Raw genomic sequence first — 16,803 nt, 5'->3', positions numbered from 1 at the left:
TTTATCCTTACTCCATTTAATATTATAACAAACACTTATTTCTAAATACAACAGGCAATGAACCAAGTTTCTCCTGATCTATGTAACACACTTGCTGTGCTTTTTAACGACCGTGTCAAAAATGAAGTGTTTTTTGCAAGAAAATAAACCTGCAAGAAATAGTTGTCTCTCTCATTCCATTATCTGTTCTTTTACCTGCTCTGGATTCTTTGTGTGCGTGCACTTTTAGTGAATGTTCCCTCATTACTGTCAAGCAACTTGTCTTGCTATTTCACACTTTCTGGGTGTATCACAAATACCTTTCCTGCTCAACCCTTTGCATGCCTAATGATAGTACCTTGCTGGAAAGAAAGGCACATTAGGAAATTATTTGAGCATACATGGAAAAGAAAGAGTCAGATTATCAAAACCACTCTCCCCATCACTGTGAAGGTTGATATCTCACACAGCACAGAATTTAAGGTTTGAATCTGTCATGTCACATTGTAAAAGATCAAGAAAAAGTGAAAAGAGACAGATTACACAGAAATAATGACTCTTTGGGCAAAATAAAAATCAGCTTCCCGACAGCTGTTTAGTATCAGCATCTCTCAAGAGGTGGGCAGGACTTTCCTACAGTTTCATAAAGCATATAATATTAGCTAAAAGACATGCTGTCATCATGAAAGTCAACATTTCCTATGACCTTCCCTAAGGATAACATACTTTACAATGTAGTTATTCCAGGCTGAAAATCATTCTGATATTGAATATTCCTGTGCCATCTTTCCACTTCAGAGAACAGCTCACCCAACACCATTCTAAACATGTGTCAAGCTGATTTATATCCATTTCCATAAACCTACCTAATATTTTCCTCCTTTGCATGACAGGTGTACCATCAAAATAATCCCAAAATCAGACTTTCTGGAGCGTTGTCATTGAAAGATGTTACTCAGATAGATAGAGTTGGGATGAGCAGCTCAGCAGCTTCTCACATTTTTCTGAGACTCCCAGAAAGAGTTTCTTCAAAACCCCTAAATGGCAATGAGGCCCTAGCTACTTTCCATTAGGAATTTTTAGAGCTCATTTACAGGTAGATATCTTTAAAAACACCAACTAGATTCATTGTCTAATGCTATCCTTTGCTGTCTTTTCTAAACAACAGGTCATAGTTCCTGAGACTTTAATTCTCAGCATTAAGAACAATAGAAAAATTTCCAAACCACCTAACAATAGCTGGATTTAAGAACTTTACATATTTCCATTTTTGTTTTGCATGTTTGTCTGTCCAGAAACCTTCTCCTCCTATGTAACTTCTCATGTTTCACTCCACTGACCAGTTTCAGACCACAGCTGATGAAATCTTATGTCACTGTCACATTTTCTGGAAAATCCCTTCACCAGGATTTCTTCTCCTGGGAAGCTGAGAAGCCTCAGAGAGAAATGAAAGCAATAATTATCTGATTGCTTCTCCTGTGTTTTGCTGCTTTGGAATGTGTTTGGACATTGTTTACCAACTGGTCATTGTTTGATTGGTTCCATGTGAATTGTTGTGACTTAATGACCAATCACCATCAGCTGTGTCAGACTCTCTGAGTCAGGCATGAGTTTTTATTATTCATTCTTGTTAACCCTTCTGTCTGTATCCTTTTCTCTTTCTTTAGTATAGTTTTGGCATAGCATTCTTTAATATAATATCATATAATAAAAATGAGCCTTCTGAGAACATGGAGTCAGATTCTCCATTCCTCCTTCGTCCTGGGGACCTCAAATACCACAGTCTTATTTCTTCTCACAACCTACATGATCTCAGCCCCTGCACCTCACCCAGAAGGCAGATGTGGGACACACAGGGACTGTGTCTTGGCTGGCAAGAGCCCTCAGTGGCCTTCTTCAGCCACCTCCCAAGCTAACCCCAAAGCATCCACACAGGGGAAAGGCACTTCCTACCACATTTACCCACCCTACCTGTGCCTAAATGTCATCCTGGCAAAGGGCCAGCTGCTGAGTGGCCTTTGGGACTGGACAGAAGGTGGGGATTCCCACAGGACAAGCGTGGCAGTGCCCGGGCTGCAGCTGAAGCTCACCTGTGCAGGAGAAGTCGTCCACGCGCACGTAGCCCGCGACGCAGTCGCAGCGGTAGGAGCCCGGCAGGTTCACACACACGGTGTTGGCGTGGCAGTAGTGCATCTTGGCAGCACACTCATCAATGTCTGCAGGACAAAAACACCCAGGGAAGCTACAGTCAGACTCAGTGAAATGAGTAACGTGACGTCACAGAAAATAAAGTCCATTTACAACGCCAAAGGCAATCTGCTTACACGCTAGTACTGAAAAACAAGGCAAACTCAGTAAAAAATTCTCCTTAAAATAGATTTAATAAGTAAGTAATAGATTATATAAAATCTATAAATAATAGATAAAACTACAATATATAGATAATAATATAGATAATAGATTATTAATAATACTATATATCTAATATATATCGTATATATAATGCATCTAATATATATAGATATATATCTATTATATGTATAATGTATCTAATATATAGATAATACAATATATATCTAATATCGTGACATTACAGAAAATAAAGTCCATTTACAACGCCAAAGGCAATCTGCTTAAACGCTAGTACTGAAAAACAAGGCAAATTCAGTAAAAAATTCTCCTTAAAATAGATTTAATAAATAAATAAATAGATTAGATAAAATCTATGAATAAGAGATAAATCTATAATATATAGATAATAATATGGATAATCTATAGATAATAGATTATTACTAAAAATATATATCTAATACATATTATATATATAATGTATCTAATAAATATATATCTATTATATATATAATATATCTAATATATAGACAATATATATCTAATAACGTGACATATATATCTAATAACGTGATATTACAGAAAATAAATTCCATTTACAACGCCAAAGGCAATCTGTTTAAATGCTAGTACTGAAAAACAAGGCAAATTTAGTAAAAATATTCCTTTAAATAGATTTATTAAATAAATAAATAGATTAGATAAAATCTATAAATAAGAGATAAATCTATAATATATAGATAATAATATAGAGTAATCTATAGATAATAGATTATTAATAATAATATATCTAATATATATAATATATAATGTATCTAATATATAGATATATATCTAATATTATATATATATAATATCTAATATATAGATAATATAATATATATCTAATAATGTCACATATAATATATATATAATAATGTGACATTACAGAAAATAAATTCCATTTACAATGCCAAAGGCAATCTGTTTCAATGCTAGTACTGAAAAACAAGGCAAATTCAGTAAAACATTCTCTTTAAAATAGTTTTAATAAATAAATAAATAGATTATATAAAATCTATAAATAAGAGATAAATCTATAAATATATCGGTAATAATATAAATAATCTATAGATAATAGATTATTAATAAAAATATATATCTAATACATATTATATATATAATGTATCTAATAAATATATATATCTATTATATATATAATATATCTAATATATAGATAATATAATATATATCTAATAACGTGACATATATATCTAATAACGTGACATTACAGAAAATAAATTCCATTTACAAAGCCAAAGGCAATCTGTTTAAATACTAGTACTGAAAAACAAGGCAAATTTAGTAAAAATATTACTTTAAATAGATTTATTAAATAAATCAATAGATTAGATAAAATCTATAAATAAGAGATAAATCTATAAATATATCGGTAATAATATAGATAATCTACAGATAATAGATTATTAATAAAGATACATAAAAATATAAATATAAATATTATATAATGTATCTAATATATATCTCATATTTATAGATATATATCTAATATATTATTTGTATAATGAATATATTGATAATATTATATATCTAATATATAGATAATATCATATATAATATATATCTTATATAGATAACATAATATATATCTTATATAGATAATAATATAGATAAATCTATAAATATAGATAATCTATAAATAATAGATTTAATAATTAAATAAATAAATTCCAGTAAGAAAATTCCTTAAAACTCCTGTATCATAGCAATGTCTTCCTTCCCACTGTTCTTCATGAAACGCTATTTCTTTTTTTAATTCCTGCAAAGCAATCTGCCGGAGCAGATTCCAGTGCCCAGTTGCACAGTGAGTTCTTCACCTCTCCAGACTCACCCAAGTGCTCTGGCAATGCCCTGGACACACACACACAGCTGCTGCAGGAGGTACTGGCCAGGGCTCTCTGCCACCTCCACATGTCACACAAGGAGACTGAACCAGTCACCTAAGCCCATTTTATGGTTTGCATCACGTCAAAGCAAAAAAAAAAAAACATTATTAAGGAGCAGCAAAAGTTTGACCTCATGTCTCTGCTTAAGCAATCTCTATTGCTGCTGCAAATCCAAAATCCAAAACTGTTTTCACAACAGTGACTCAAACCTGTCATTTATGTGCCTGTTTAAATATCTCAGAGCTCTGTCATATTGTAAACTGTAACATCTTCTCCCTTCCTTTTTGACAAAACCAGATATTACACTGAAGAATTGTGTACACTTTATTTTTTTCTCAGCAGGATAGATTTTCTGCTTAGCAGCGCAGATTTTACATGAAGTAATTCATGGTTTTCAAAATATTAATTCTAGTGTTACATATGTCCAACACAAGGAACGATGAATCAGAGACATTTTTCCCCCTATTCCTTTCTTTTTGTTATTGATTGCTCACACTCTGGAAAGGTATCAATTGCCAGCAGAGCTGAAGAACCTCCTTGGCTCGTGGAGCGGCCACCCCACAGTGCAGCCTCCTGTCACACCCCTCTGCACCCCATCTACAGTGTCCCTTCTCCCTCCACACCGTGCTTGTGGAAACAGCACCAGAACAGCAGCATTCAGCCCCAGAATGGGGTGGGGGGAAGTTTAATTCTGCACATGCTGGGTTCTTGGTTACCTAAAACCAGGTATCTTGTTCAACCTTCCTAAACTGAGGCAGCTGCAGTTGAGATGCACCCCCATTTTCCAGGCTCTGAAAATGAAACACATGCCAGCTACACTCACGCTTTCTACATTACAGACATCTGTCCAGCAGGAGCTACCAGCTAAATCTCTTTGTGCTGGCCAGCAAACAGCTGGCAGCTGGCAGCACTTTCTGACTGCTGCCAACTTGGGATGAATTAGAAATGATGGCCTGGAGGCAAAATACTTTGTATACCACTGCAAACACCTTAAACTATCTCGTTCTTGCATTTCTGTTGTTTCAGTTGCAGTGCCACTTGATGAAATGAATTTTAAAAAGTCAGGAGCATCAGTATATGAAAGATAAAAGCCAGGAAAAATCCTCCCACATGTCTTGTTATCACACCACTGAGTGCATGAGCCACTTGGGAAACTCTCAGGTGTTGACGTGTGTTCACACTGATCTGCTTGCAGACTATTTTTAATAGGCTTTTGGAGCATAGCTTTGAGGAGTTTTGCTCTTGCATATCTAATAATTTTCTAGCATAAAAGGAAAAGGAATGAAAAGAGGTCTGCAAAGAAAGCAAGAATGTCAAACCAGCAAAGAATTCACCTGAAAATTAACCTTATGCACTACCCTTCATCTCCTGCTCCCTCACTACACTTCTCTTTATTCCCCCAAGGGGAAGTGAGAGGATTAAAAGTCTCAGAGGTGAAGGAATTTGAACTTAGATTCATTGCAAAAACAGCCCAGGTTGCTGCAACAAAAAATATGAGAATACCCAGAGATAAAAAGAAAATTCACTGCCTACATGAAAATACTGCCATGAGAGAATATCTCAAAAGGAGACTAACGACTTCAAGTGATGACTTGACTATAAATAGAAAAATTGAGAAAATCTGGCACTGGGTCACTGCAGAAGTTCCAGAGCCCAGGAAGAAAAAGCCTGAGCCTAACAAAGAAAGCAGAAGTAAAAAATAAAAGCAAAAAAGATCTGTCTCTTCAAACTTTGTTCATTTATTTAACTGTCTTTGCAATCTTTAGGGGTTACATTTTCCATAAACCCTTTCAGCATTTCAGATTTTCTTTTACCTTTGCAGTATTAGCCTTTCACTAATACATGCATTTTCTTTAGAGAGAACAATATTGAGAGGTCAAAACTGGCAGCAGAATTTTCTTACTAAAGCCTGTAGGGCAACACTAAATCTGTTGCTCTGGACCACAATGCTACAAATACTTGTAAAAGGTTAGGTATTCATCACAAAAAGCTTTGGGTTTTTTACTTAATATTGTTAGAGTAAAAGCCATAAAGCACACAGTGGTATATATCAGCTCAGCTGTAATGGAGCTCAAATTGTGATTCATGTGTATGGATTGCTTGTCGCATTTGAAATATTAAAGCTCATCTTCTAGTGGTCTTTGGAGGTGACAAAAATACATGATTTATGCTTCTCTCCAGGCTGGTGAAGTAGTTTGTTTTTCTTTTAAAAAGGTATACTTATGGTCTTTAAAATGAGACTTGGCACAGCATAATTATCACACACATATCGGCAGCTTCCACCTACATCAGCTCACACTCTGCACCAACAGAGACACTTGGGCTCCAGCTTTCACCGAGGTCTGGGCTGGCCTGGGAAGGGACTGGGACACCACTGGGCTCCAGTGTCTCCCCAGCAGCCAGTGAAGCAGGGTTCACCATCAGTGCAGAGCTCTCCTTGCACACCCCATAGCTAATTAGCATCTCCATGACTCTGCTGCAATAAACAGAGAATGTCAGCTCAGAGGCAATAATAAAATACCTGTCACTGGCTGTGCCAGTGCACTCAGCAGTGCTGTGAGCACACTGGGATGTAAAACACAAGGACAGGATCTCAGAGGAGCTGCCTGCTCAGCACCTGACAGGTCAGCACCTCATACCAACCAACGAAACCAGGTGGGAGGGGAAGACAATACAAATGGTGTTCAACCATGGAAACCAAGGAAAGAGGTTTTCTCATCTGCAAATGTACTTTACTAACTGTCCAAACCACTTAAGCCTCTTTATGCTTGATTTAGAATCCCATTACTACATATCTGTGATGATAAAGATGACAACAAGACACCAGATCTCAACTAGAGCATCTCTTTATTGTTTGTCCTCCCCAATAAGTCACATCAAACCAAAATAATTTCAGCTGTAAAGAAGGCACAATAGCTATGGATGGCAATGGCAGTTCTGTCCATTCAGCCCAAGGTGAAATGGAACTATTGGTTTTTAAACTGTTAGTCCTGTAATAACCATGAGGGAACAATTCTGAAACAAAGCAATCTCTGCCTCTGGAATTGTACACCACTCCTTCCATGCACTTAACAATAATCCCTTTACACATCAGTATTGTCATCACCTGTTGTCTGGGGCTTCCTTTTCAGTTTAACTGCTGAAAGACAGTAACATACAAATCAAAACAAAATGAAACAAACTATGAAGTGTTCCAGAGCAGTAACAGATTATGGTTTTTATCATAATCAATTTTTCCATTTGCAGCTATCTCCCAGTTACTCGCTTTCCAGTTGGGGACTATACCAAATAAAATTAGAATTTTTGGGAACTCTGTAGGGAAGCAAAGGCAGAAAATCAAAAACAGGGAAAAAAACCCCAGCTTTGCAGAAAGCTCTGATGTCTAATTCATGTTTATTAATGCGGGGGAGGATTCCCCTCCCCTCTTTTTATTCCAGCCAGCGCTATGCATTTACTTGAACAGTATTAGACCCTGGTGTACATAATCAGGGTTCTTAAAAATGTGAAATCAAACAGTGTTACTATTTAAGTAATGTCAAACCTTAAAGTATGTTCACAAGCTGATGGAATCATATCAATGAAGTGTCCAAAACAGCAGAGAGCAGCAGTATTGGAGCACGAGACAGGTCCTAAAATTTCAGCCACCCTGTGCTTCTGCTAAAATGAACACATGCCATTTCCACTGCACTGGCTTACTGCTCCTTGTTCATTATACCTGCCTGCTCTCCAGATTCTCCCTGATTCTGCCCTCCCCTGCTCTTATCTCCTTTCCACTGTCAAACTCACTTGACTTCAGCTCCACTTGCCTTTCTAGTTTTCCTTTTCATCCTCCCTCTGCCTGTCTCCTTTCTCATACATCTCATGCTTCTAACATAGCCCACACCTGGTTTTTACCTTTAGCACCAGCCTGGTTTCTCAGATTGTGCCCCAGAACCCTCAGGGAGCCATACAGCACCAGACACAGCAGTCAGCAGTTCCCCATGAGCTGGCAGCAGCTCAGCCTCCCCCAGCTGCCTGAGTGAGACGAGACTCATTGCTGGCAGCAAATGTTTAGGCTGGCCTTAAAACTGTTTACCAACAACTGTTCACCAGCTTCCATGGTGGCAAATCATCTCCTCCAGGGCAGGGCAGCAGCACAACTCTGCCTTGGGGATGGAGCTACTGCCCATTCAGAGGCAGGCAAAGAGCCCAAAAGAGGAGCAGATGAGCCAAAGAAAAATGTCCCTTTCAACAGGGCTGAGAAATATTAGCCTAATGTCATTAAGTAACTAACTAGTCAAAAATGCATTCATAAATTAGGGCTGGTGTAGCATCACCTGGGAATCCAAAGGCAATAAAATAACTATCAATATAATAATATCAGGAAGCATTATCATTTTGACTTTTAGAGCATCATTAAAAGGGTGCAGCCTCTTCCTCTGCACACAGCAGAAAAGTGCTTTACACTGATGTACCCACTTAATGATCAGTGCAAGAGGATCAATATTCCAAATCTGCTTTCTGTCTATTTAACTGCTGCTCTAGGGATGGAAACTGTACAACTATCAGGTTAAACAACTAAACAAATAAGTATTTTAAAGCACAGATTCTCATGCAAATCACACTTGAACAGTCACATTTTCCAGTGCAGACCAGCCCTCAAAAAAGCATTCCCCCAAAAATAAAAATTCAGGGGAAGGTTCCTGGTCTTTATTTCAACAATATTAAGCTTAAATACTTTCACCATTCACACTCAAGGAAGAAACTGATTATTCTCAAAAAGAGATCACAACATTTTGCTACCTGTTTCTCAGCTACAGTAGTAAACTGCTCAGGAACGTGGTTGTTTCCTGAACTCTGTCCTAGGGAAGCCTTAGATGTTAAAATTCCTAGGTACAACACAATCCCTACTCCATCCTAGTTATTGCTTACAATAATACACAAGTCATCAGCTTCTTTACTTGAGCTTATGACTTTTTGCTGAAAAAATGAAAATTTTAAAAAAACACCTGATTTGCACAGCCTGAATCTGCAATGATCTGACCAATTCCCTGACTCTCTGGAGTGAGAGAATTTCATCTATAGTCTTTTTTGGTCATCATTCCTCAAAACAACACAATCCTATCTTGAAGGGCAGCACTCAGCCCTTTAAAAATCCCTTTAAAAATCTTGCTGTTCAGACAACCTAGTGTCCCTCTCAGCAAGAAGTTTTTTCCTTTCATTATGCTGATAAATTCTGCTTCTCTCTAAGGAAAACTGAAAATTTGCAGTTCCACTCTCCTTTATGCTTTCCATCATTTCCATCATTACACTGGCAAATTATGTGCACTGGTTTGGTGGGAGGGTCCCAAAGAACCTTGAGATCTCTTAGGATAAACCAGTTTATTTAAATTGAATCTCTCCTAAAAGATCATTTCAATCAGTTCAAAAGCTGCCATTGATGTGTTAATATCAAAGAAAAGTAATGTGGTGTTGTTTTTAACATAAAGGAACTGTTTTCTTAACCCTAAGTGCATTCATTTGACAAATACATTAATAGAAAATGTTCACAGAGTTAATACTTTCTTTAAAATGTTTGCAGCTATAGCTCTTAGGGATGGTTGATAATTTATTCATAAGGTATCTCTGACAGTTGCAAATAAGTCATTTTAAAAAATATGCAGCCAGAATTCACATATGATAACACAGCTTAAGAGAATGCAGATTAAAAATAATCACAGAAAGCAGAATGAAACATTTGGGGAAACAGGTTTTGGCTAACAGCAGCAGCTCAGTCATTTGCTCCAACATGCCAAAGCAACTAGGAAAAACAAGTCAAAATTCTGCTTGTTCTGCTGTAGCAGCTGCTGTGATGTTTAGAACTAAGTGAAGTTTAAAAAGATTGCTTTATCTGGGATTACTCAAGCCTTTTAATTTTTTCCTTCTAATTATTCTTTGAAACTATACTGATATTTCTATTTAGAATGCACAGCAGCAGAACAGGCTACTAAGGAGTGTGCCTGAGTGGGTGTAAGGATTTTTCATCAAAGATGCTGCTGGATTTGCTCTTCCCCTCAGTGGCTTATGAGAGACCATGTAACAAGCAAGTCACTTCTCATTTTGGGGCCTGCCTGGCCAGCAGGATTCAGGACTTTTACCCAAGGCAGTGCCACCTTCCTTCCCTGCTCTCCAGCTACTCCCTGGCCCCTTGGACTCCATCAAGGCAGGTCAATGATGCCTCTGAGGACACTCTGCTGTGAGGGATTCCTGGATTCCGAGGAACATTCATTGCATCCTCTCATGGACATTATGGCACACAGGTTCTTGGACACCCCCAGGTATTTGAACATACTCAGGAATACCAGCAGCTGCTTGAAGTAAGAATTTTGTATTTCAGGGAAACGACCTGGTGTCCTTCAGAAAGGAAAAAAAAAAAAGACAATGATGACTGCTGCCTCTTGAACTGTATTAAGTGCTCTGCAAAGAGCAAGATGTAATGACAGGTAGATGAGAAATACTGAGAAACTGCTTCATTCTGAGCCTTCAAACTGACAGAGGGTGGCTTTAGATTAGACATTGGGAAGAAATTCTTTCATGTGAGGGTGGTGAGGCAAGAGCAGCACGCCCAGAGGGGTTGTGGTGCCCCATCCCTGGAGGTGTTCTAGGGGAAGGTGTCCTTCCCCATGGCAGGGGAGCTGGAAATAGGTGCTCTGTAAGGCCCCTTCCATCCCAAACCATTCTGTGACCCTTTGCAACTTCTGCTGATTATAACCAGACCACTTGAACTAAAGTGGAGGTAATCCCATATAAACTGGGGCTGGCCCTGCAGGAGCTGGTGGGTGTCAGAACTTTGCAGGAGAAGATGTTTGCTCTTTGTAGAGTTGCACCCAGGAGATTTCAGGGGTCATAGAGCTCTGGCTGTATCCCCCAGGAACTGCACTACATCACAAACCAGCAGAGACCTGGGCTCTCTCTACCCACAGTCAGAGCCATGGTCCTGGCAATGGTGCCAAGCACTCTGCAGCAGGGGACAGCTAAATTCAGTGAAAGGTAAGAGAGAAGCTCAGAAAAAGAATGCCTTTCAAATAGAATGCATTTTGAAAGCTTCTCTTATAAAAAATATTGAATGAGAAATAAACTCATGTAGCTGTAAGTCTCATAATGATGTTAGGGTTTTTTCATGCATATTTTATCTTAAAAACAGCTCCAAAATTGCTGTTCTTTTTATTATTTTTATGAAAGATGTTGTGTTCAATATTTTACATTGTAAATGCTTTCATCCATCAGCCATACTTTTCCAAAGGTAGTAAATAATCATACTTGGACATGTTATCTTTTTCAGAAGAGTTTTCTTAAGGCTACTCTGCAAGTGTTAATTTAGGAATAAATAAACATTTCTACAGATGTGATAAGCAAAATGTTGGTGTTCCTTGTAGATATAATAAATGCTTGCATAGGCATTGCAACATGTAGCCAATAAAGAAAATATTGCTTAAATTCACCATAATAATCACGTTTGGCAGTGCAACAGAAATTAAACAGCACCGAAAACATCAAAAACCACTGGCTTTTCCTGTCCTGCCTCAGGTATGGTGTATATTTTTTCTAGAAAGCAGGAGATGTTATTGCAATCTCCTAGCTGCTGAGGAGAAGATAGTGGGGGAAAAAAGGCTTATCACACCAATCCTTTCCCCCCAAGATGGTTTGGTAAGGAAAACAGTAAATGGTGAGCTATTCTGTCACCCTCTGCCAGCACAGCACATCCCCAGGCAGCTGCAAGCTTTGGGGTTTGCCATCAGCTGCAAGCTTTGGGGTTTGCAATCAGGATTTGCAATCTGGAGCAAGCTTTGGGGTTTGCCATCAGCTGCAAGCTTTGGGGTTTGCCATCAGGATTTGCCATCAGCTGCAAGCTTTGGGGTTTGCCATCAGCTGCAAGCTTTGGGGTTTGCAATCAGGATTTGCAATCTGCTGCAAGCTTTGGGCTTTGCAATCAGGATTTGGACACTTCCCCACCACCCCCCTGTTGAAACCTGGAGCAATGGCAGGGTCTGATCTGAGCGTGTTCCCTCACAAATCCACACAGACCAACAAATATGTCAGTATCTGGGAAGGCCCTTCCCTTACAGAAGTGGTGCTCACAATTTGCTTCCCTGGGACACAGAGGGACCTAACTGCTTTGCCCTGGCTAGAGCCCAGGATAGAAACCTCACCAAATTACCCCAGGGAAAGAAGTGGGAAGAGTTATATGTAATAAATCTAACTGGACTACTCTCCCTTAGTAGTACTCTTCCTTAGTACCACTCTTTCACCCATTTTTCTTCTTCAAAGGCTCTTAATGCACAAGAATTCATTCTAAATCTAACTACTGCATGCTTAGCTGTAAGAGTCACCATTACATAAGTCTACTACAAATAAAAGGTTATGCTGCTACTGCTCACAAATATATTATTGCTCATTAGAAAACAAAGCAAAATAATCACCTCCTTCTCAGGAAAATAGCTCTGTTCCCTAGAATGACTGCTCCTACTTTACTACATAAATGTACTCCCAAAGCCAGGCTTGCTTTGGCTTTGATTTCACTTTTGAAAGAAACTCCTGGATCTCAGCAAGCAATGATGAAATAAATTCTGCTATCCAAAAAAAAGGAATGCAAGATTTCTGTAACAGATTCACCCCCTTATTTATTGGTATTTTTTAATCTTTCCAAACAGTCTGAGAGATACCAGTGAATGCTTACACAGAGGGAGGGTGGAAGGGAAGAGATGAGGGTTTGTTTTTTTTCTGATCTTCCCTTTACCTGTATTAGCCAAGCAGTACAATACATTGAAATAACTCTATCCATTTTCATCCAGCTCATACCTTACCTTTTCAACCCCCTCCATCTGATTTTACTAATGGCTGGGGCTGAACAATGGATCATTATATCAAAATGAGCAATTCTTTCTTCATGCCATTATACTGAGAGTAATTATAGTAAATATCTCATTCCATCAGCATGTGTGTCATGCCATCATCCACCATTTTTCTTTCACTCTCTATTTTTTGTCCAATACTCTTACCCAGTTTTTCTCCTTCTATATACATCCTGCCATATTGACTGGCTTACTCTTTCAAATCCACACAGATGCTATCTTCAAATGATGAATTGTAGAAGGCTGCCCATGTAATTGATCTAGAATCCCTGTGCCCACAGCAACATTTTATTGTGGCATTTTGAAGGATGCTGTAGCTCTCTGAAAAATTAAATGCTTATGAAAACTGTATGGGGCTTTTTTGGGGTGGTGTCTTTATCATGCTTGAAAAAGCCCCTGGACAACTACTAGTCTAGTATTTTGTAATGACTTTAGGTATATATTGTCACAATAAATGAGATAGATAATATGTTAGTAGCAAAAATCATTTCCAATTAATATTCCACAATTTTGCACCGAAGCAATTTTTTCACTCAAGGACTATTTGTGCAGAACAATATTGTCCCACGCTGCCAAACACCAACTGTGCCCTATCTTCTCTATTTATGGCCTTCATTTTCCTAACTATTCTCTTAACATCTTTTCAGCAATTCATTATTCAGCTGTTTCCATCACATCTTGTTCCCCTATCCAGCTCTGCTGAAAAATCCATGAGGAAGCAGTGAAGTGGCAGAGTCATCACCGCTGCTGAGCTGGCAGCACTGCCTCCTCACTCAAACCAGGTGCTTCCACATGATAGAGGATTTACTGGTTTATTTTCATGGCTCCAGATCATTCCCTGTTAATCACGTTCCACAGAGGATAAAGACTAATATCATATTCAGATAAGGAAATTATGGATCATTGCAAAACAGTTCCTTTCCAGGATCCCTCAGAGCCATGCTAAACACGTTTCAGTGTTCCACATCCTTGCTATGCAATCTAGTCTTATTGTCTGTGCCTTTTTAAATTTAATTTCATCTATAATGTAAAAATAAACAATGAAACATCAGCAGAATAAAACCACCTAATTTTAGATATTATAAATATTTTTCCCTATGAACACAATCCTAATTGACATAAGTGAAAAGTGCAAGATGGATCTCCCATCAGCAAATATGATAATCAGGTGTGATTTATAGCACTAGTTACTAAAGGAGGCATTTCTGGTCTGGAAATTGCAATAGTACTGCATTCCTTAGGCATAACCTGAGGTGAAACAAGTAAGAGGAGCAGTAAGAAGGGGTGGGGGGAATCCAACAGCTGATCATAAAAATTTTCCTCACCTGCAACCTAAAGTCCTGCCTCAACACTTAGGATGAATTTTATTTTAATTGCTTTGCTTTTGGCTATGAAATTGAACTGGTGATTTAATGCTTTCCCCTTTGATAACATAGTTACATGCTTAGCTGCAGTTAAAAAAAGAAGAAATTGGAACACTCACGTCCTTAATATTTCATTTTTAGTAACTCTTCATCTAAATTACTACATAGCCCATCATCATGGAGTGTTTTGCAATACATGTTTTAGACACATTTCCTTTCTCAGTGTCAGCTGCTGAGGAATGCATGCACAGATTCCCTTGGGTTCCACCAAGGCAAGTGGTCAGAGCACCAAGAAAGGCTGGAGCAGAGAGGTGCAGAGCCAGCCAGGAAAGCCATGGGATGTGAGGGATGTGCAGCCTCCTCCACGCTTTAATGGAAAACCTTGGGGGGGCACGTGCCCTCCTGCCAAGAGCCCTACTGCAAACAAGCTTCCTGAGCCTTCCAGAAGCAGGGTTTAGTTTGTAGGACACAGCACACCTTTGGGAGTAGAGATGGGGAACAGAGGCAGCATTATGTTGCTAATTGGGATAGTGAATTACTATTTTATTGCCAGCATCGTTTCATAAATTTCAGAGCATGTTATCAGTAATAAGACCCAATTCCAGCATGGCCATGGCTGGCTTTTACCAAAAGTTCTTCCAAAACCCAGCAAAATTCTCTGTGAAATACAGGACTGCACAGCAGGGCAGTGCCAAAGACATACTTTAACATAGGTTAAAGTAATCCCAGTGAAAGGGAGCAGAAAGCCCAGAAATGAATAATGAATTGTTGAAAGCCCAGAAATGGTCTTTGAACCAACCTACTGAATAGTCTCTGTGTGTATCTACTTATTTGTACACTGCAGAGGAAGGTGAATCAACAAAGATCTCACCCTGAATGAAGAGAAAGAAAAGGAAGGTTGAATGAGCATTACTGATTCCAATTGCTGTGTTCTGACTCAAATTTTTATGCTAGATTAAACTTTATTTAATAGCAAAATTGTAACTCTTAAATTGCTGTTGATGAAACATTCATGTATTTTGTCTCTGCAGAGAACCATTATGAAAACCATGTGAGATTCCATTATCAATATAAAGAAGGGAACTTCTATAGATATCTAATGCATTTTCATCATCTTGATTAAGAAGCAAATTCTGGCCTGATTTCATTGGTAATTCTACATTAGTTGCAAATACATGATAAAAAAAATAAAGACAGCAAAACTAGACAAGCTGTGGATAGAAAGTCAATACCAAAATCAATGCAAAATACTCCTCATCCCAATGGTTTCCAATGCCTTCACCTCCCTCCACATGTATTTCAAGCTCTTGTTGAGTTTTTATTAACAGCAATGTAATCTCATCACATTGTGGCACACAGCATGAGGTCACCCACAGAGTAAAGCCAGACAGGATGCCATGAAAACACACTCCCACTGCTAGGGACTTTGAAAAACATGAAGAGATAATTGTCAAAGCAAACCTACTCCACACAGAATTCATGAGATTATATAATAAAGACCCTACTTTGAAGAGTCTCTGAGATTTTTCCTGCACCAAAGTTCTAATTTTTGTAAATGAAAAAAGTACTGAGAATACAAATCTCTCATTGATGCAAATCAATGCCTATACCAGCATAATTGTAGCTGCCAAGTGCAGAAGAGAGCTTGCAGGCACTGGAGGGACCTGGTCCCCCAACACACCCAGTTGCTGCAGAGTACTACATGAAGCTTAAATTCCAGACAAAAATGTGTTTAAAAAAGTAATTAACACCTCTTACTTTAGTACATTAGTACTCATTTAGTACCTCTTACTTTAGCACACTGTTCCACCAACCTGTGCTCTGTGCCCGTGTCACTGTCCTGAATATCCTTTGCTTTCCTGCACAGCAGCAGCAAAAGAATCACCTCCAGAAAGGTAGGGACCATGAAAGCCTCCACTTTACCCACAAGTGGAATAACAACACTTCTAGGATTGCTGCAAACAGAAGTGAAGGGAGAAGACATTGCCTGTATTTCCCTCCTTATGATGGATGTCTGCCCTTTGATGGAAAGCAAAGGGAGAGCCTCAAAAAGGTTCAGAGTAACAAGGCTGGCAAAATAAAAGACATTTCCTTACTGTTGGGAAAAGAGGAGATGAAACTGAGCTTCAGAGGGAAGTAAGGGCCTAGATGTTAACATACACATACATGTTAGAGAACAACATGGACAGGCTAGAGCTCCTGCTGATGGGCTGGAACACAAGACCAAGATGACTGTAAAACTGACAGGAGAAAAGCACAAAACATTACTTTTCCAGAACAGTCAAACACCCTTGT

General features: G+C 38.4%; 1 protein-coding gene across 2 annotated transcripts in view; it reads right to left on the bottom strand.

The window, feature by feature from the left end:
* NELL1 (neural EGFL like 1) overlaps positions 1-16,803 on the bottom strand; it is a 316,106-nt gene that overhangs the window by 160,195 nt on the left and 139,108 nt on the right. For both annotated transcript variants that reach the window (XM_066551385.1, XM_066551386.1), the window contains exon 13: positions 2,070-2,195. In XM_066551385.1, coding sequence (XP_066407482.1) covers positions 2,070-2,195 — 126 coding nt within the window. The remainder of the gene's footprint in view (positions 1-2,069; positions 2,196-16,803) is intronic.

Source organism: Molothrus aeneus, chromosome 6 (assembly GCF_037042795.1).
Source record: "Molothrus aeneus isolate 106 chromosome 6, BPBGC_Maene_1.0, whole genome shotgun sequence".
NCBI classification, from domain to species: domain Eukaryota; kingdom Metazoa; phylum Chordata; class Aves; order Passeriformes; family Icteridae; genus Molothrus; species Molothrus aeneus.
This window is presented reverse-complemented; position numbering and strand designations above follow the sequence as displayed.